We start from the raw sequence: 21,342 nt of genomic DNA on the forward strand, positions 1-21,342 counted from the left end.
ATGTCACGATCTATGTCAAAATCTATGTGATCTAAAAACATATTCATGGAGCCACAACCTAAAAAATTAATTGAAAAAAATATTACTTAATTATCATCTAGTTAGTAGGTAGATAGAAAAAATATGACCTAGGAATTATATTTGTACGTAGCCATTGTCAATCGCACACGTTGTGGTTTAACTCGCAGCACGAAATGGATCCCTCTGAACCATCCCGGTATTTGATTCCAGAATGGTTAGAACGCGTAATAGAGGACTGTAAAGAGGAAGGTACGTTCATAGAATATTTATTACAAATCAATTGGTAGGAAGGCATATAAACTACAATGTTAACTGTTATTTTAAATTTAAATACTAACCTAATTACACCCTAAAGACTGAACTAGTTATTGATAAGTAGTTTACCATATTGGTGGAGAGCTAATAGACATAAAGGTGGGTCCTTGAGGCAAAGTGAAACATTGCTAAAATAAATTTCTAATTTTACCTGGAAATTATACTTAATGCAGTCTGAGCTGGGGCCTTATTCTCTATCCCGCACGTTATTTAAACAGTGTGTAACAAGCACGTAACACAACGCATCATGTTTAGGACTATAGAAATTTGGCTTACAGAATACCATTCCACGCACATTTCTCGAAGATAACATGACACGGCCGCGTTACGCGTTTACACTATCATACAGAATAAGGGCCCTGAAGGGACACTTATAAGTTTTAGGACCCTTAAATTTTAATTACTTAACCAATTTTTTTTTTGCACAACCTATTATTAATCATTATTATAATATTATATTAAATCCCTACTTCCCAAATCTCCTTGTGTTTGTTCAGTTACATCGTCAATTTGGTGTGTGTGCAGTGTGCACCATAATGATTCTTCAAATTTTATTTTTATCATTAGATATACCTAAACGCAAATATTTATTGGTTGGTAGTCAAATCCCCAGTCCTTTGATTCGTTGTTCCGCATCTTTCTCCTTCACACTTGCGCGCATACCCTATCTTGCATCGCCCGCACCGCGCCGAACGAGCTGCGCGCGTGCCATACTTGATACTTCACATCTGTATACGCCGCCGACGCAGTCGGTGTAATGGCGGGTAGATAAATTCGCAATTCGCTAATCCGCTTTTATTTGTGCCATTGCTCGCTATAACGCACGTGTAACATCTATTGAGACTGTGAAATGCTTGTGTTGGTGTTGTTCGCGTGATTTTAGAGTTATTCAAGCCACATGTGCACGCGTGCTGTGTATCGACAGCCACTCCATTGCCAGGATCGCTTGCGCAACATGATACAGATTTGTCAAGGTATGGCTTGGCTTGCAAAGCTTGATCACATAATCCCTAAACTGTTACCATTCTAAGCGTCCGTTTGTCAGTCTCTCCGAAGGGGATGTTGTATACAGTCACAACATTAGGGTCATTGCCTGTTTTTTTTTCACTCTTATAGGTTTAGGAGGTTTTTTTGTGGCCATCAATTTCTGATCCATTAAGAGCCGAATCATTATCTGGATCCGACAATCTACGTACCTTTAAGGGCCTAAATTCGTCTATTTCGTAATTCGTATGTACTTGCTTAGTTACTCTTCGCTTAGTTTCATCAAACCAGTATATTTTGGAAGTGACATAACGTAATAAATTAGCCATCTATGGTTAAGTATTTAATGTTAGTATTATATATCAACTATCTTGGTGGCGTAGTGGTATTGGGTACACGGTGAGAGTACGGCTATTTGTTAAAGTCCTGCTTTTGAATCCCTGGTCGGGTTAAAAACATTGCGACTGTGTTTGGTCGGTGCACCATCTTTGTCTAACTCCAACGGTTTAGGCAGCGTACGTCGAGATACTTAGGATTTTTTTTTTCTGGCTTACTTGATATGTATCGTTATATTATGACCAAATTACACTTAATCATTATAAATTGTAGACTGTGTTATTCTGATAAGGTACGTTCGGGTAAGATCGGATACGGGGTAAGATCGTATAACGAAAAAATACCACGAATCTATGGTTATTTTTTAGTTTAAGCTATGTAGGCGACTACGCTGTCTCTTTTTGCCCCAACCTATATACCACAGTTGATGCTACGACCAAGAACGGGTGCGCTATGTGCATTGAAATCAAAAAGGTGGATTTCGCTCTTATTAACATTTTTGAGACTTCTGTTTAATTTTGTGGACCTTATCATACTAGCATTAGAAGCATTATTAGAACGGAGTCCGAACTTACCTCGCGAAGGGCCGATCTTTTCTAATGGTTTTAAATTTCTATACAGATATCATCTATCTTTAAGCTTACACAGAGAGAATTGGATGATGATTAAATTATCACATACATTCATCCATCTTCACAAATACGTTCGTATTTGTGGAACATATTACGTTGTTACATTTTAATGTGTTAAAATCTCAGTCTATTTTGCACGCGGAACGTAATGTAAATTAGCATGCATCGGGAACGGAACCCATGTCAAACCGACCAGTCAATGCTTGGAGTTCGCTCACTATCGACGCGCGTGACGCCGCGCCGCGTCGCGTCACTGCGGTTCCACCTCGTGCCTTCGCGTGCGCCGCCCGATAGTGCACAGAGCGGCTAAGTCCCCTCGCGACACACAGCCATCGAGGAAGTTTCGAACGCAACCGCAAATACTAGATTATACAAGCGATGTTCACACTCCACCACAATACTCATATTTTTTCCTCAGCGCATGTTCTTATAATCAAATTTCAGGTGAGGTCCCTCTAAGCGGAGGTTGCCCGATCCAACCGCCCTTCTCCTCGCCTACGGCTCACACCTGCTTATAATAAAGAGTCTATGGTAAAGGTAGCCAAGTCGTATGAAGAATTATTAACTGTTCCCATGCAAGTTAGGCATTTATATAAACTCGCACTCGCTCATGCCCTAAAGCAGCGGTCCTGACGCTTATATTGGATACCTCCTAGGCTAACTACTACTGTCTGTGTGCGACTGTGGCTACTAGGTTCATACCAGTGGGCGTAATGTATTTCGTTTATTTCGCTGAACCGATTTATTGTATATGTTGTAGATAAAGTATGCTTAATCCGCTCGCTTTTATTTTATTTATTTATAATAGTGGATAGCTTTTTCTAAAGATAACCCTTTAAAGCCGGGGAATGGTTCTGCGGTAAGGATTTCTTTTTACATTACATTTAACCGCAATTATTGGTTTTTACCCTTTTAAGTATGTCCTGTTCTTTGGTTCCTAGTTCCACGCCTTCCTCCTCCACACGTGCACACCTATCCTATCTTACAATGCGCGTACCGTGCTAAATGTTTTGCGCGAGTGCAAAACTTCACTTCTGTCTATACCGCCACCGCGCCGCAGCAATTCGCTAATTCGCTTTGATTTTGTGACATTGCTTGCTATACTCGACATGCATGGAGCTATTGAGACCGTGAAACGTCTGTTTTGGGTTGTTGACGTGCTTTGGAGTTATTTAAGCCCTATTTGCGTGTGCGACGAGTTACATCGACAGCGACGCTGTCATAAGTCTCGTATGCGCCGCGGCCTGATGCAGAATTTGTCAAGGTAAGGCGTGCAAGCCTTGATCCCAAAGTCCGTATACGGCTGCCAATCCAACCGCCCGTAGCTTACCAGCCTTTGCAAAGGCGATATTACATACAGTCCACAATAGCCCGTGTTATTTCCTGACCAAAGGCATCGGGTCTTGGCACTAGGACAGGGTTACCTGACACCATACCAATATTTTAATGATTATGATTCACATTGTCGGCAAGTCTTATTTATCAGAAAAGAGACCTGAGTTAGGACTCAGGTCTCAGCTAGGGCTGAGTCATGTGCTGGTAAGAGATCACCGACGCCCATAAACATCCCCTATATCAGGATGGTTGCCTTAAACATATATATAGGCTCTGCCGGTCTGGAAATACACCAAGCAAATATACTATTTTTATTTATTTCAGCCCGCTACTGCTACTCGATTTGGCCGCTCAAGTTATTAGATAAGACGACCAGGCGTTTGGTATGGAACCTGTGTTCTAAGTTGTCCGTGCAGACTAAGGGCGTGCCGGGACAAGCGTGCCGTCTGGTCGAGATGTACCTCGCCGCCCATTTCTATATGCAGTCCCTTAACTACACAAGTGAGTACCTGTAAAACATAAATAATAAAATTTCACGCATTCATATTAGGAGGTTACATAGACATAAATCTATACTGTTTACAAATTCATTTTTTATGATGGCTGTTTAAGGTTATCATATTATACCAGTCTTTATGGATTTTATTGATAGTAGTTTAAGTCAGGTAAAGTAACATAATATTATGTATAGCATATTGTTTAAAATTTGAATTAGTATGTTCATTGTATAATATTATTAGTTGTTTCTCAATTCTCATTTCTATACATTATAAGAATTGAAAAGAAACCTACCTGTAATATGATTAGATGGATTAAAATACGTAAACATTATAATGGCGATTATCAGTATTGATTGGGTAAAGTAGCAGTTTGTTGTTAATTGGCATGCAACTTGATCAAGGGCTGTAGTGCCCTCTGAGGTTCGGTATAACTCGATTATTCTAGTTTCTACATGCCTATAAGCACTCGTACTGTCTAATGTCGACAAACAGTGCTTGATTAGAGATTTACACAGAATTCCGGCGTTATTCTTGCGACTGTTGAGTGGGAACGACTCTCTTCTACGGAAGAGAGTTACATCTACGGAATAGTATACAGCTCATATAGGTGCATTTTTAAGACGTGGCAGTAAAGGCAGCTACTTGAACTGTTGTAGTCCCAATACAACTTTATTAGGAAACTGACAATAATTTATTAATATAATATTCTAGAATCTGCTTTCATCGATTTTGAAAATAAAAATACAGCATAGAATGAGCAATTTACGCAAAAAAAATTGATACCAGTTAATTCTGTTGCTTATAAGGATCAATAGACTCGAAGGACCATGAGGTTAGAGAACTTTTGAAGTTAGAAATTGTTTACATTTTCCATTAATTTTGTCGGGAATGCGATTCTAATTGGCTGTCGAAGATAACAAAACAAGACATAGCCGCGACGAGTGCACCCACTGTTCACTGTATTTTTTCTCATTATATGATAAAAAACGAGCCTATCGCTGTAGCTATCTTACTAATATTATAAATGCGAAAGTTTGTGAGGATGCCTGTATGTATGTATGTACGTTTGTTTCCTTTTCACGAAAATACTACTGAATGGATTTCGATGAAACTTTACATTGGTTATACATCAGAATAACATAGGCTACAATGTAGAATTATTTTGTGTAATTTGGTCATAATATAACGATACGTATTAAGTAAATCGGAAAAAATGTATGCCGGAAAACTCCTTCATGCGGGCGATGCCGTGAGCAAAAGCTAGTGTAACATAAATATATAATTTTTTGATCAGCCAAAGAAGAATGGGACGGGTTCAGACTGTTGCTGGTATCGCGTGTGCCGCTCGTGATAGCGTCCGCGATCCAGCTGACTGCCAAGATGTCCTCAATGGGGGATCGGGTGGGCGTCTCAGCTATCAAGCGCGTGCTGTTGACGAAGGGAATTAACTATAGGACCGAAGATATCCTCAGTTCCGAGTTCGAAGTGTTGAAGACTCTGAGTGAGTATACAACTGGCATAATTCTAGCGATGATCTATGTTACAAAGGGTTGCGTGCCTCCATTATACATTTAATAATTAATAATACGCTTTTAGCCATTAACATAATATTAAATTCTCAGTCTAAAAAAGAAATTTTATTTTATAATTTTGGTAGTGTGTACGTGTAAGTGTACCTATGCTATGAAACATGAAACCAGTGAGGTCTCGTATTCGATCCCAAAAACGAATATATAAGGGGTTGTTCAAAAAACATGCTGAAAATATATATTACATAAACTTAATGTATATCTACTTGTACTTGTAAAGTAAATAAAATTATACTTTTATTTTCAAAACGAGTGTATTACATGCATCCATAAAGTGTTCAAGTAGTTACCCATTTTTTAGATTCCAAATTTTACTTTTCTGAACTTGTTCTCAATATAAAGTACTAGTCGACCCGACAGACGATGTCCTGTCAATTATGAATTTGCAGCGTGCATTCTGTTAATCGCTGAATTTAATTTTTCTAACGTTCCACTCAACTTCCTTAATTATTTCTTTCATAAGATCCTTCTCCTGACTCTAACAAACACAAAAAATAAATAGTGAAATCGGTCCAGTCGTTCACGCGTGATGGCGTGACCAAGAGAAATAGGGATTCATTTTTATATATAAAAGTTTAACTGTCAAATCATTGATAAAAATGGATTGAAAGTTTTCGCTTCACGTATTAATACATATATATTTCGCAAGAGTTCCGCATCCCGATGTGGACGAGCGTGGAGGCGGCCGAGTTGTTCGCGGTCGAGCTGAACATGCCGCCTGTAATGGTGCGCGGTGTGGGCATCATTGTCGACATCATCGAGTTCCATCGGTACGAGCTCGAAGCAGATATTATCAAGACCACGTCCACCTACAAGGAAGCTCTCGGTATGTTTACTATTGTCATTCATTCTGATTATTTTCAAGGCATCGGGTAATATAGACTCGGGTAATGAAAGCTTTGAAATGACTCTTGATTACGTGTTTTGCTGGTGGTAGGATGTATTTTATGAGTGTGAGTGTGTTATAAATGTAAGTTTTTGAACCGCCGGTAACTAGCTACAAATCCATGTGATATTTTTATCATATTTAATAATTATTTCTTGGACATTTTCAGTTCCTGACAATTATTTTTTTTGCTTTGAATGACGAGACTAGCTTGCCGTTCGCCTAATAGAAAGCGATACAACCACCCATAAACAGTAGAAACAACATCTAACACCTTGAAATACAAAGTATTGTTTGGTATTCCACTGCGCTCGCCATTCTGAGACGTGAGATGTTAAGTCTTATTATGTCCAGTAGTTACACTGGCTACAATGTCCTTCAAACCGGAACACAACAGTGACTACACACTGTTGCTTGGCGGCAGACATTGCGGTGGTACGAACCCAGGCGGACTCTCACATAAGATAGACCTACCACCAACAACACACATTCCTATTAACATTTGTAGAAATCCACCTTATATAAAAAGTTTTGTTATTTTTAAAAGCGAATTGAATTCACATTTCCTACATACTTAATGTATGGAAACAATTTTTTTTTGCAATTTCTGAGATTAAAATTACTCAAATCTCTAATGGGTCCATTTGATCCTGATAAGCAACAGTATCGATTGACAAATAAAAAGGTTTTTCATAAATGGGCCATTTTCTTGCTGACTGTACACATTTATCAAAATTTATGGATTACCTTTATATTTTAAAAAATATGGTCAGGCTCTTAAAGTTTTCTTTTAGATACAGTAATTAAGGTAGCTGCCTATAGCAGTATACTGCTCCATCTCGAATACCCACCCTGTGGTCACTATATTAACTAAATGCACTGAAAACGGATACAAACCTGCATTGGGCCAACCGGACTCCTTTATGCTAACAGTGCCTGTTATTAAAGACAATGCCATTGTGTCATGCGACGTACTCTCTTAGTAAGCCAGTGGCAAGTGACAACTAATTGGGACACTATTGATTTGAAACTCGTGATGCGTTAATATTGCTCGTGCACTAAGTTAGAATATAGGCGGCTCGTTAGGCTCGCTTTGACGATGCGTTAATGCCGTTTTACATAACTTACGTGAATGTTTTAATGTTTGTTACGAAAACGCGGTCGTGTATGAATTTGAATGAACTTTGACACAGAATATAGACCATCACATATTAGATTAAAATATTACTTTTTAATTTATTATATTAAATTACTCGCTTTTGCTCGCGGCTTCGCCTGCGTGAAGGAGTTTTCCGCGATAAAATTCCAGCTTTATATTTTCCCGGGATAGAAAGTAGCCTATAACCTTCCCAGGGTCAACTATCTCCACACGAAACTTAAAATACGTCTCCTAAACGTATTTTAATTTTGAGAAAATCACTATTTTGGTCAGTGACTTCCACTTAAAAGGTAGATATATGCTGTCGCGGACTTTTATTTAGAACTATTTAAGACAAACAATCCTACGGTACAACATCTTTGTCTAACTCCAACGATTTAGGTAGTGTACGCCAAGATAGCATTTTTTTTTCTACTTACTTGCTATGTATCATTATATTATGACCAAATTACTCAAATTCATAATAAATTGTAGCCTATGTGTTATTCTTATGTATAACCGATATTACTGTAAAGTTTCATCCAAATCCGTTCAGGCGTTTTTTCGTGAAAGAGGAACAAACAAACATACATACAAACATAATATATACATCTTCACAAACTTTCTCATTTATAATATAAGTAGGATAACACATATTTACGGTATATTTTAATAAACGATCCTAAGCTTAATAATAGATCTTATAAGAATAAGTTTATAGCAAAACCGCCTAAATAACAAAATAAATGATTATACTTTATATACTGTTTAATAAAAAATATAAAAACACAAGCAATGTAATCTTTCCAATTCGTGTTGTTATGGTTTATATGCACATTAAATATTTTAAGTCGATTGGTGATCACCTGAATATTGCCAGTATTAAATTAACATCGGCTGATTTAAAACGTGACTGCGGAGCAAGTTGTTATGGCGAGATTTTTTATCGTATGAAGGTACCTAAATACATGTACAAATTATGTTTTTATAGACTTACATATTAACGTAGAACAAAAGCCAAACTGCATTAGTAGACGCCGCGAGCTCGCAAACGAGAAATCACCTTTGGTCAAACAGGAATTATACACAGTACTCACCTGCTGGTTTATGGATTGTCGTGGTAGGTATGTCTAATTTTCCTTGTCCCCTACACCTGTGTTAATTGATGGCATATTATAACACAAAGAGACGTATCAAATGTTGCCTCATTAGCCGCCATCCGCACATGATAATTAATATCTCTCTGTCCGAGTTCGGTAGCACGTGGGTTCGGACCTAAGAGCATCTAGCTTTACATATTTAAGATCTGTCACCTAAACAAGTAATGCTAATTGCTATACTTAAGATCTGAAATTGTAAGATTTAGTTTGTGCCGAATAAATACTTTTTGTTTTTTCCTTATTTCTTTTTAGGCATTTATGCCAGTATGTTCTGGTAGTCATAGAAAATTCCTGTTCTAGGCGTTTTTAATTCGGTCTTAATATAAGCGCCTATTTTTATCATTTGCGCTTTATTAGCCTTTACTATTTCCAAATTTTGAATGAAAATAACGTTTAGTTTTAGCCTATAACACGCTTTTATTAGCTTGGGTTGTATCTATGTATGTATGTATGTATGTAACGGAATCTTTGAGCTCAATTTTCATCAATTTCCAGAAATCTGATTAATTTGAAACTTTACACACGTATCAAGGACCGATGACAATGCAATAATTTGATAAGAGTTTCCCATTATCCTTATTAGGACCGCCAGGATTAATAAATTCTTTTATAGATCCGCTGTGAAAGAGTAAAAGAGATAGAGCTAGCGCGCGATCTGCGCATGCCTGCGGTTTCGGACTTACTCTGTCGGACTTGCTCGGGTACTAGGCACAGCACAACGGAGGCCGAAACGTTTTCAGTATAGTTGCGTTCTCACCTTCTTCATTCCTTATACATGCGTAGGTACTGATGAGCCCAATACTCGCAAATTACTGTATCTAATATTCATATAATATATAATATGATAACCTCGTCTTACAAAAGGGTTCTTAATCACAACAAAATAATCAGAACATAAATTTTAATCTATTTATTTTACGGAACAAAATTTGGTAAGCAGTAAAGCTTTGAAATTACCGTCGGTAAAGAAGTAATTTAATACGATCAAAAAATTTGTAATTAGAAAGTCTTAAAATACAAATAACTAATACGGATTAAAAAAATCAAACTACAAAATGAAAAATAAATAATAGTTTAAAAAAACTAAAAAAAGACGCTTTTATTGCTAATCGAACTAAAAAGGAGAAAATAATTTCTAAGTACAAAGAATTTATATTACAGTAGTAGAAGGTTGAAGGATCAATCATAGTTAAGTACCTCAAAATAAAATTATAATGAACTTGAAGTTATTAACAATAATTTAACTCAGAGTAAAAAGCGTGGGGTGCTTGATATAGTATATATTATAATCATTCTATTGGCTACTATCTATAAGAGGAGAATTATGAAAACGAAGTAAAATGCACCCCACGCTTTTTACTCTGAGTTAATTGTACATACCTACATTAATGGTTTTTTCGAGACTCGCTAACAAATTGTGAACATACTTTGTCTTAGGAATGTTTAAAAAAAATCTTAAGTCCTATTATATACCATAAAGCCGGTGGTGAGGAAAAATCTGGCGAACTTAAGAAACATGGCATTACATTTCATAGTTTGTCAATAATTTAACTAAACTATACTATTATATTTAAAAGTTATAAATGAATTTCAGCTTAAATACCGACCATGATAAAAAACCTTTGAATTTTAGCATAGAGGCTTTCTTATTGACCGAGTTCAAAAAAAGGAGAAGGTTCTCAATCCCCCTAGGTTGGTTGTTTTTTACTCAGAACAAAGTCATTTATTTTTATTTTTTTTCTGTTATGAAGAAATTACTCACAGATTGGTCTCATAAATAGTTTTTTAAAAATCTGTTCGATAGTTTGGTTTTTCAACTAAAATAACTGGATTATGTATGCTGTCCAAGTAAATCTAAAATTGTGAATTCTGCTTCCCTGTGACTTTTTCAGTTGTTTTTGTGTCGGGTTTGGTTGTCTACTTCTTACATGCTTAGCTTAGCTAGATATGTGTATACGAACAAATATACGATTACAATGTGTAATTTTAATTAATCATCGCCTCCGAAGTGGGAACCGGTATACGTAATGTTAACTTTTTTTAAATGATTTTTTTTTCTTAGTGTCTCATTCTGTTCGACAGACTACAGTTACATTTTACACAATGGATATTTTATTAAATATTTATTATTATTTTGCTACTATTTTAACATATTATATTTTAAACAAGACTTTTCTACGTATCTTACTTGATTTTTGTTACTTATTTAATTTATTTTTTTCTTAGTATAAATTAAATTGTAGTGTAAAATTTGTTTTTGGTATCCTAAGGTACAAGCATAGCCTAATTTGGACATTTCTGGCAAATATGGTATTTTCTGTTTAAAATAATATGCTTCTGATTTGTGAACACTGTAACTTTAAACAAAACTGTTATTCATTTTTTTATATGTTATTATTTATATCAATAAAACCTTTTTAAATAAGAATAGAATGAATATATAGAATGTCACCTTATTATGTAGTATATAAGGTTATATTCCCGTGACACACGTAAATGTCATGTTTGCCGGCAAACATTCAGATGCTTCAAGGGATTCCTGTAATAACTTATCCGAATTGTTTGAAGGGAAGAGCAAGCTCCGCACGATGCACATGTGCGCCGCCGCAGTGCTGGCCACCGCGCGTTACCTAAGATACAACGGGCCGGACATCGCGGAGAGGCTGGCGACACTCTCACGCACTCCCGTCACTTACCTCAACTGCGTCTCCAACCTCATGCTGCAGTACATAGAGCAGGACAATGAACCGCTTGCGATAAAGAGACGAAAAATGATCCATTAATAGGGTAGATAATTGTGTTTCTTTAAGTTTAACTGTAAAATCGGACTCGTAGTGACCCTGTATAACGATTAATTGTTCCCGGAGTAAGTCGCATGTAGAAGTTTGTAGATTTTAATGAAAATAATGAGATGTCAGAATAATTATGCAAAAATTTATAAAAAATGCATATTAATCTGACATGTTTTATGTTATATGTATTGTAATCAAAGACATTGAACACCTAGTATACTGTTTCAGAACGGAAATTAGGACCAAATTTGTGCTCTAAAACTAATTACAATTTTCGTCGTTGTCTTAATTTGAAATTTCCGCGTTGATGTCACAGCGTCCTTTTTGATTAATATAAAAATAACATATTTACAGAAAAAATGCTAATATGCGTATTAAAAACGTGCAAATTTTTTGTTGACAATCTTTCCAATGTCCGCTCTATAATCGTTTAGAGCTCTTTGATAGTAGTGTTAAACAGTGATACAAAATGCCCTAAGACCGTAGGACCATACTACATTGCACAACAGATACCCTTTTTTTCAGCACGGTATTTTTAAAAGTTGACTATTTTACTAAAATGAAATAAGTTGATTGACTAACCAAATTATATAAACCATTTTTGTTTAGAAATGTATGCTTGTGAGTTTTATTTCATTGTTACGCCGACAAAATTCAAATAATATTCTTTTTTATTATTTTATACACATGACCCTTAATAACCGCCATAAAAGTTCATAATATTATTACGATTTTTGTATGAGACATTGCCCACATAGTTTTTGTGGACAGAATGCGTGTTTAATGATTAATAATGATATAATTTGATATTTTGGATTTTACTCTTTTATCATTCTAAATATCGAGGCGATAACGTTGTAGAATGGGTAAAGACTGAAGAACACGGAAAATTACCCCGCTTTCTAAATGACGTTTTACATATGAATTGACATCTTACTAATCTTATATGTGACTTGCAAAGAACAACACATTATATAATATTGTAGTATAGCCATGTTTTATTAAGATAAACATTTAGAAATGATTTAATGCTGATTGAAATAATTGCATGAAATTTGGGCAATGTTGTACGGTTTTACGGTAATATCTACATATTTCTCTTGTTCTGTCCATAGAAGCGATAATTGTTTAAAAACTTACGATGCACAGACAGGTATTTGTGTAATCCACCTCGCCAAAATAATTTATCCCTCTTAATTATTAGGAAATAGCTCAGTAACTCAGAAAACCTTTAATTCAAGTGTCCCTTCACTGATAATTTCTGGTTATAGGGCAAGAGGTATACCAAATATGGGTGTAGGAATAAAAAAAATGCTTTTTATTTACATTTATTTTATAACACAATAATATTTTAAACTAATAAATAACGATCACAATATATATTTTGACATTTAAAAAATTAAAAGGCGTAACATCCTCCACATATTAACATTTGTAAAGTTTCCTTAATAATTTTTTCCTTTTTTTTCATAATTCTCCTTAATACTAGTAGAGGATCTGATGTTAATAATAGCCGATTAGAAATATCCCTGTTACAGTTTACTCTATTAAATTTTCGTGAGAAATTTTGTCTGTATCACCGGAAATGTTTATTTCTTGCTTTTGCTGCTTTTTCAGACTTTTGTCCTATTGTTAAAATAGCTTTTTCTATTATAATAAGCCATATATTAAAATTTTATGCATGCCTACCATACAGTGCAACATAAAGTTCAGTAGTCTCTCGTGTAATTTTTTTTAATATATTTTGTACCCTTTTGATTTGCATTTAAGAACTACTTACTTTTTTTTTAAAGTGATATAGACCTGTAATTTCAGCTACCAACTCCGGATCTTCAAAACATTTTTGGCTGCTATTTCCGCCATTCGCATTACCGTATCCAGCTTTGGGAAAATCTACACGGAGACCTAGTATGCTTTTAAATTCGTTTTCAATGTTCTTGTTTTCCTTTTAATCAAAAGTCTATCTGTTTCAGATTTAGGTGGTAAATCTTGCACGCCAATCTTATAAAAAAATTCTATTCCTCCTGAGCTCTCAACTCCAGCATAGATTATTTTTTCAGGAGTATTAGACAACAAATAAATATTATGTTCTCAGTTTTATTTCTTTTACTTCGTTTACTAGCTTTTTCAAAAAGTTTTGTTAGACACCCGCTCTTGTCGTTGTTTCACGTTATGCAAGCACTTCACTTAACCACTTTTCATTTGTTTTTACAAACACATTACTTCTATATTTCACTGCTACCCACCTATTTTTCATTTCTGATCGTAAACGAGTGAAATTACTCTATATCTGTTACTTATTCTTTAAATAATAACGTTTATGTGAAATCAAGGAATTTTCAGCAAAATTTTAATTGACCCTTAAAATTGAGATCATTTTGTGATCTCATTTGATCAAATATTTCATTGCGAGTCATTATACTTGCAGAAGGTCCTGAAAAAATAAAAACTAAATTAATCCATAAGCTACACATTTTTCACATTTTCGAGTTAGAGATATATAACACCGCTTCTGATGGCGGAATACGAAATAGTTGGAAGCAATTTTTACACTTTTTTTAAATATAATGTCTACTTTAAGAATATATAAAATCCATAGTCGGGCCCTATAACAAAAAGCCTCATTCATAAAACTTGTTTTGCACGAAAAATATTTATAAAATATTTCCTTATTTTTCGTGCAGAACAAAATACTTTATTTTTGATAACAACGAAAAATAATGTAATACCATAATAAAATGAAATGTTTTAAACGTGTAAAATAACTCACTATTTTTATGATCATCATTTTCATGATCCATAGCTAAAATAAATTTATTCATAAAAAATAACACTTAAAATATGAGTTTCAAAGAAGAGATGTCAAAGACAAACATTATCAAATACCCAACTGACCCTATACTCTAAAATTTGAAGTGAGCGAAATAAAAACTATATGATTGTGTCGCCAACTCCCTGACTTGCCCACTGCCCAGGAAAACATTTTTTTACCTGAGCGTAATTCTGAGAATTGTAATTATGGCCAGCTATAATACTAAAATACCTGTCTGTGCAATGATTATCCCAAAGTATTGTTAATGTCGCAAATTTTATAAACTCGCAAGGGAATCAAAACCTAAAGGGTACTTCCAGTCGATCGATAGCACATGGGAAGGAAAAATTCCGAAAACCTAAAATTTTTAGACCTATGTCTTTAATTTATGCTCCTCCAGCTTTCCATATTGTAATGTTATGGATTTCATTTTGCAATAAAAATACCATAACTATGACTCGATTGTCGCGATGAGTGAACTTTTACTTACCTACAGGTTTGTACGGAACCCTCGGTGCGCGAGTCCGACTCGCACTTGTTTTTTAACTTTAAATATCTTGTGAGCCGTAAAGGCTTAGAGGCGTGGCTTTAGAGGAAACGTGTGGCATTACAATAAAACTTATAATTAGTTAAATATGTGTAATTTTTTTATAGGTCCAAATAATGAAATTTATTTCAATTGCTAAATTTTCGCAAATACAAAATAATTTTAAATATTGGCACGTCTTTATTTTTGTTTTTGTTTCTGTATTTAAGGAGGCATATTATAAAAAATACTTTACTGCGTCTGACGATAACTATGGCGAAGTCTAAGAAAAAAATCATCTAGCTAACATCGTGTTATTTATTTTTCAGTATGCTTGTTTTCTTCTCACGTTCCGCCCAACTCAATAATATATGAACCAGAAAGGACCAAGTGACCACAGTTTAATCTTCAGTTAGCACTTCCGAAACTTGTGAGTTGTGGTTAGAGCTAAGATGTGTGTAATCGTTAGTTAGGTATATTTCCGCAAGGCATCACGGAAGGTTCAGTTCAGGAGAGGTTAGGATTAGATAAACAATTCGAGCTCCGACAAATGTCTCCGGTGCAGCAGCGGTTTAGTTTTTGGAGACGTTTGCATCATTCATATTATAGCTCTTCACGACAACCCGACCAAGTCATCAATTTAGATTTCAGATTCTTCGTAGCGGAAAGGTCCTAAGGATGCGATCATTACTTCTTGCGAAGCAGAGCCTACACTTTGTGACGTGATGTTAAACTTGCATAGCAAGGATGATACCCAAGTTAAAAATAACCGATATGCAGAATACACTGTGTAGACAATACCACAGAGCTTTGCCAGACATAAGCTATGAAGCATCAGCTTTGACGAGGGCGCGAATTCTACACTCGAACACATAGAGGAACCACTGTCTCAGTGAAAACATCGGTGCCAAACCCCCACCAAAAGTTTTGGCACTGTCATTTTCCTTCTTTTAAGACCAAGATATCTACATATCACCACTTCAATTCCACATACTCTTCGAGAATGTTCTACGTACACCACTACAGTTAAATAAGGAAAACTGCAGCTTCAGCTTGTCACATATCTGCTTGATGCGAACATCTGTAATAACTTGCCTACCTTCAGGAAGTGTAGACGGCATCATATTGAGTTTTCGAACTGGAATTAGGCTGCGAAGTTTGCCAATGCATAAACTGTCTTGCGTCCCGTGAAATAGCAAAACCTTCAGGCTCATTCAGAGATAGCGTTGGGCACCAGAAGACAGATTTGACTGGCAGCAGAGCAGTCGTAGCAAAGTCATCAAATATGTTCTGTCGCCCAATATTAATTGACAACGTTACGTTTTTTTTTTATCTGCAAAAGCTCACCAATTTAAATAAAGTTTATTATTTGGAGTAATTAGAACAATAGTTCATTTTCAACTAATTATTAGATTTGATGGTAATGCCACAATTGTTTTCTTCGAAGACACCGCCATTCTAATTTTAACACTTATTATACATATGCGATTATCTCTTAACTAGCTTCATATTAGTTAGTGACTTTTCACTCCAAAGCTATGATATACTGTGTAGATAAAAATAATGTTTGTTAATTTTATTTATCTCTTTAACGTGTTAAAAAATATAAATATTTATGATTTGTAAACTCTGCCATTAAAGTAACTATGAGTAAGCAATTTAGGTGTTCTGGTACAGTAGCACTAGCTTGTTTCTCTAATGGGATCCAAGGTTTTTTATATTTGTAGTTTTATGTTGTATTATCGGGTACGATATTACAGTTTTACTGAAATGAAATTATATTTATTAACGATAAAAAATGGAGCCAACGTCTGGGTCATAAGGCGAACGTATATTTTTTATTAACGGAGAAAGGCGTTCCCAAATTAAGCACTTTGTTATGTTTGAACAGTGCGTGGAGAATAATGTACGTCCTAATGTGGTCAATGGTTATCATAGTTGAACCGAAAAATGAAAAAATATATATATATAAAAACTGTGAACAGATTTCTACACTTAACACTCCATAGCAACAATAAAAACAGTCAGTGAACGATATTAGCAATATATGTATACTGTATCTTACGATAGAGTATTATATTTTTTAACTTTTATATTTATAAGTCGGTGTTGACGTGGCACTTGTGACGTCACACGAGGCGCAGTGCTCATGCAAGATCGTTTGTTGTATAGAATAAAGGCATGCGCTCTATGTTATTTTTACATTTATCTTTATTTTAGTTTAAACATATTTCATCGTCATCTTATGTTTTCAAAATGTAGATAAGGGCCGTTCAAGTGTTCGTAACGCAAGTTCGAGGGCGGGGAGGGGGGGGGGTTCGTACAACGCACTATGTAACATTGGATTTTTTATTTTAAAATAATAACATATGTATTTTGGCGATTTTCCGGTACTTTTCGAAAAAAAATATTTTATAGTTACATTATTTTTTGAGGGGGGCGGGGGTGTACAGGAAAACGTTACAGCGCGTTACATGGTGGGGTGGGCGGGGGCTCAAAAATCTCCAAAATTTGCGTTACGTAATACTTAAACGGTCCCTAAGTGTTCAAGAGCCTCTTTTGAATGTGTGACTTCAAAGCGAATTGACTTTTTAATTACATACTATGTGTCGGTATATTATCAGTAAGCATTATAATAAATTATTAGAGCACACTGCATCGCGGACCACGCTAGTTTATCTACATATTATGTAGAAATTGTTAGTGTGTACTTAGTGTTATACCTAATATATTAAATATCATTGCTTGTGATACATATCTGAAACATTAAAGAGTCATTCCCGTGATTTATTACTGATGCGATAAAAGTCGTGTTAAGTATGTAATTTTGCAGTTATATCACATTGGATGTACTCCTGGATATGGTATGGTGCCATTTAGATGTTATAAATTATCTTACAGGTAACCTGAGGTAATTACCTCGCTGCGGCCCTCGGCCCCGTAGCCAAGATCCCTTTCTACAATCGTTAACGCTATTACAAAACAGATAAAATATATAAGAACTAGTTGACCCGACAGACGTTGTCCCGTCTTAACTATGAATTTGCAGCGCACATTCTGTCAATCGCTGACAGTTATTAGAAACAATTGAAAGTTACATAAAATTAATATTTTCGTTAAGTTTTCTTATAGTTTCTAATTTTCCGCGAAATTTTTTGAATTTTTTCTTTCATAGGAACCGTCTCCTGACAATAAAAAAGAAAAAAAAATTAATGAAATCGGTCCAGCCGTTCACGCGTGATGGCGTGACCAAGGGAAATAGAGATTCATTTTTATATATATAGATGACATATAACCTAATAACTTTAATGCTGTCAATCTCATACAAAACGTTAGTGCTAACGATTATAGAAAGGCAAGACTACTACGGCGTCAACGCATCTGTCGGCATGCGTTATATCAAATATTTTTATTATTAGCAGTAAGTTTACTAAATGTGTTTAATTAGTTATGCATCGCATAATAAACTTTTTTTTATTAAGTTACAGTTTAAACACATTCCACGTACGTTAATATTTTTTCTGTAAGGGTAAGGGAACAGGGACACTATATATGGCATAGTTTTAGCAAAAGCTTATATTTATATAGTATAGCTATTGTATTAAGGTTGTATACCTAAAAATAGGTAAAGAAATAATCGATGATTGCCTGCACCCTTATCATTTTTTTTTTCAATTATAAAATCGCTTTGTCATTTCCGCCTCACATTATTGTACAGAGACCTGGAACAGTACACAATTTTTACAGTACCTTTTTATTAAAGTAAATATTTTATATACTTAAGTGACGTGATTTTATTTCATCCCCTTTTTAGTACTATAATAAATATTTACGGCCAATTAAAAAAAAATATGATTTCAATTTAGCGATTGAAATCGATAACGAAAATGGGCCAATCAGAGTAAAGTTTATTTGATATAGTTGCGGATAGGTGATGTCTTATGTTTACGCAAATGTTTGCTAATTTTGTTGGTAGGAGACCATGCATTTAGTATGTACCTACTACAAGGTTTAGGGTTTTATATTAACAAGTTCACACTAGCAATATTTCATTTTGTTTTATAGACATGCAACTTGATGCAAGTCCTGCAAGCTAAAAAACTTTGAAATTTGCAGAAGTAAATTTGCTTACACGGCAAATTGCTTACGGAAGTAAACTGCAAGTTTTCTTACTAATATTATAACTTCTTGTAACGTATTGAAATAAAACTGAACAAAAAAGCAAGATAAAAAATAAAGGAAATACGGTGAAAGAAGATCGTAAAGCGATATTTCTTCTATGGTTGCAGAGAACTTCTTTAGATTAGGTTAGTTTAGTGAAAATTTTAGACTTCAAAAAAGGTAATGAAATCAAAGAAATTGTACCCATGATCACTTGCACTATATCATTCAATTTTAAGTAATAACTACGTTGTTAGACACTTAAATAGGTCAATGAATGGGAAATTACCTTGCGGTCCGAGGCAACATTACTGAGACGTCTTTGTGGTCCGCATAATAAAACGGTTGACCACGACGGCTCTGATTGATAAAATAATGGAGCTGGTGGTTTCGAACAAGCTAGCATAATTGTGTACACTGGCGAGAGATAATCTCTGTCAGTTGATGCTTTCTCACATTGAAACGGAATCTACCCCACTTACAACTAGGTACACTGGAGTCACTTTGCTGTGCTCATATGCAGAAAGAAGAATTTTAAAATCCATGCCCATAAGTGCCTGTACTAACTATTAGACTAGCCACAACGCACATTGGCTAATAATTGTGAATAAAGACCTAGCTTCGTACTAAAACAGTATATAGGTAGATAAAGTCTAATGCAGTAACTGTTTACAATCATGCTATATTGCAGTTAGGATTTAATAGTTATAGACTTTTATTTATCTATTGACCTCTAAAGGAAACAATCGTCAAAGTACTAAGGTTTTAAAAGGCAAAAGAATATTGTTAAGTACATTTTGAAATACCTTCTTATGTTCCTATCTACGTATAGTAATATACTTCATTAAATATCCTTTTTATAAGTAAATTAATGTGTCTACAATAACAACAGAAGACCTATTGTAGTTATGGAATAGTCCAATACGGGTAGGCAATATCTTAGTATTAACTATTAACCTTATAATAAACTGGACCATTTCTATTTTTGTTCTTCACACTAAAATATAATATTACTATGAACTATGATAATGACATTAAATTCCAACATACTACTGATTAACAGTTAAAAATAAATATTAAAAATGTTACATATTTCCATAACCTTCTTCCTTTTTAAACTTCATTCGGTAAACACCCTGCCGCTTTTCTAGGCGAGATCACACGTGTCTGCGAAGTCGAGGCAATGTTTCAAAGGATATTAAAGTTGTGTGCCGCCGCAGCGCTCTTTGACTGGCCGGGCGGGATAAATTGATGCTTGTCCGGATCAACAAACATAACTTTAATATCGACGATTAATATCACAATAACGCGTGGCTAAAACGTGGACACGCTTGTGTTGTCAATGCGTGTTTAGAATTGGAAAATGCTACATGTTTACATTATTATACAGCTTGTTCACTTGTCAATTACTAAATATTTGAATGACTAATAATTATTATTTAATGTTTGAAGAGTAGGAAGATATAACAGTGAAGTTTTTTCTGTTTGTTTGAATAAGATATTAAAGTATCTGATTACGAATTGTAAGGCCAGCCTAGATTTAAATAATGTTTAATTTATTTTGAGATCCAGACTGCATAACTAATTTAATGTAAGGTTCTTCTGATCTTTTTTGGATGCTCATGACGTCGGTTTATAAGCTTGGCTGTAGAATATTATAATTATTCTATATTACATTTATGCTATGCTTCTGCATTATTTTAAACCTAAATACGTACCTATATTATTATTTAAATGTTATAAAAGACTATTATTACAGTTTTGTATACAAGAATTATGTTATCTTGCCACTCACCAGGAATTGAGCGGATAGAGACAGAGATATCGGGTTCGATCTTTAGCCTAGGTAAGCATCTCTGCATTTACGAAATAAGTATGTTTAGTTATTTTTAGATTACTATGAAAAAAACAGTAAGCTGAATCTGGCCCACTTCAAAGTTCTCTAAAAAAATTTGGCTATGTGAAGTTTATTAATAGTCATAAGGATAGTGTGGCGGATAAAGACTTAGCTGAATAGAATAGAGAACTAGGTACAGTGTTATTACATTATACAGAGTCTAACTGAAATGAACAAAGACAATTTAATGAAACCATGATATCGTAACAGAAGACGTACTATATAATAGTTTTGTGGGGAAAGAATCGTGAAAGCTTT

General features: G+C 34.7%; 1 protein-coding gene across 2 annotated transcripts; it reads left to right on the top strand.

Moving 5' to 3' along the window:
- The first annotated feature begins 15 nt into the window (after nt 1-15).
- On the top strand, nt 16-17,434 carry LOC115444863. Of its 2 annotated transcripts, none has more exons than XM_030170811.2 (5): nt 16-270; nt 3,948-4,124; nt 5,418-5,624; nt 6,362-6,538; nt 11,465-17,434. In XM_030170811.2, exons 1-5 carry the CDS (start codon nt 195-197, stop codon nt 11,677-11,679), a joined length of 852 nt encoding a protein of 283 aa, XP_030026671.1. In that variant the 5' UTR covers nt 16-194; the 3' UTR covers nt 11,680-17,434. The 2 variants fall into 2 exon arrangements, with proteins under 2 accessions (XP_030026671.1, XP_030026672.1); XM_030170812.2 differs by lacking the exon at nt 16-270 and adding an exon at nt 1,062-1,310.
- The last annotated feature ends 3,908 nt before the right edge of the window (nt 17,435-21,342 follow it).

This window comes from Manduca sexta, chromosome 27, assembly GCF_014839805.1.
Source record: "Manduca sexta isolate Smith_Timp_Sample1 chromosome 27, JHU_Msex_v1.0, whole genome shotgun sequence".
Taxonomy (NCBI): domain Eukaryota; kingdom Metazoa; phylum Arthropoda; class Insecta; order Lepidoptera; family Sphingidae; genus Manduca; species Manduca sexta.

What these genes read in the sequence shown, in the direction of transcription:
- LOC115444863 (XM_030170811.2), top strand. Translation starts at nt 195, where the DNA reads ATGGATCCCTCTGAACCATCCCGGTATTTGATTCCAGAATGGTTAGAA. An exon ending in AGAGGACTGTAAAGAGGAAG is followed by an intron (nt 271 to 3,947) that starts GTACGTTCATAG and finishes TATTTATTTCAG; the next exon opens with CCCGCTACTGCTACTCGATT. An exon ending in GCAGTCCCTTAACTACACAA is followed by an intron (nt 4,125 to 5,417) that starts GTGAGTACCTGT and finishes TTTTTTGATCAG; the next exon opens with CCAAAGAAGAATGGGACGGG.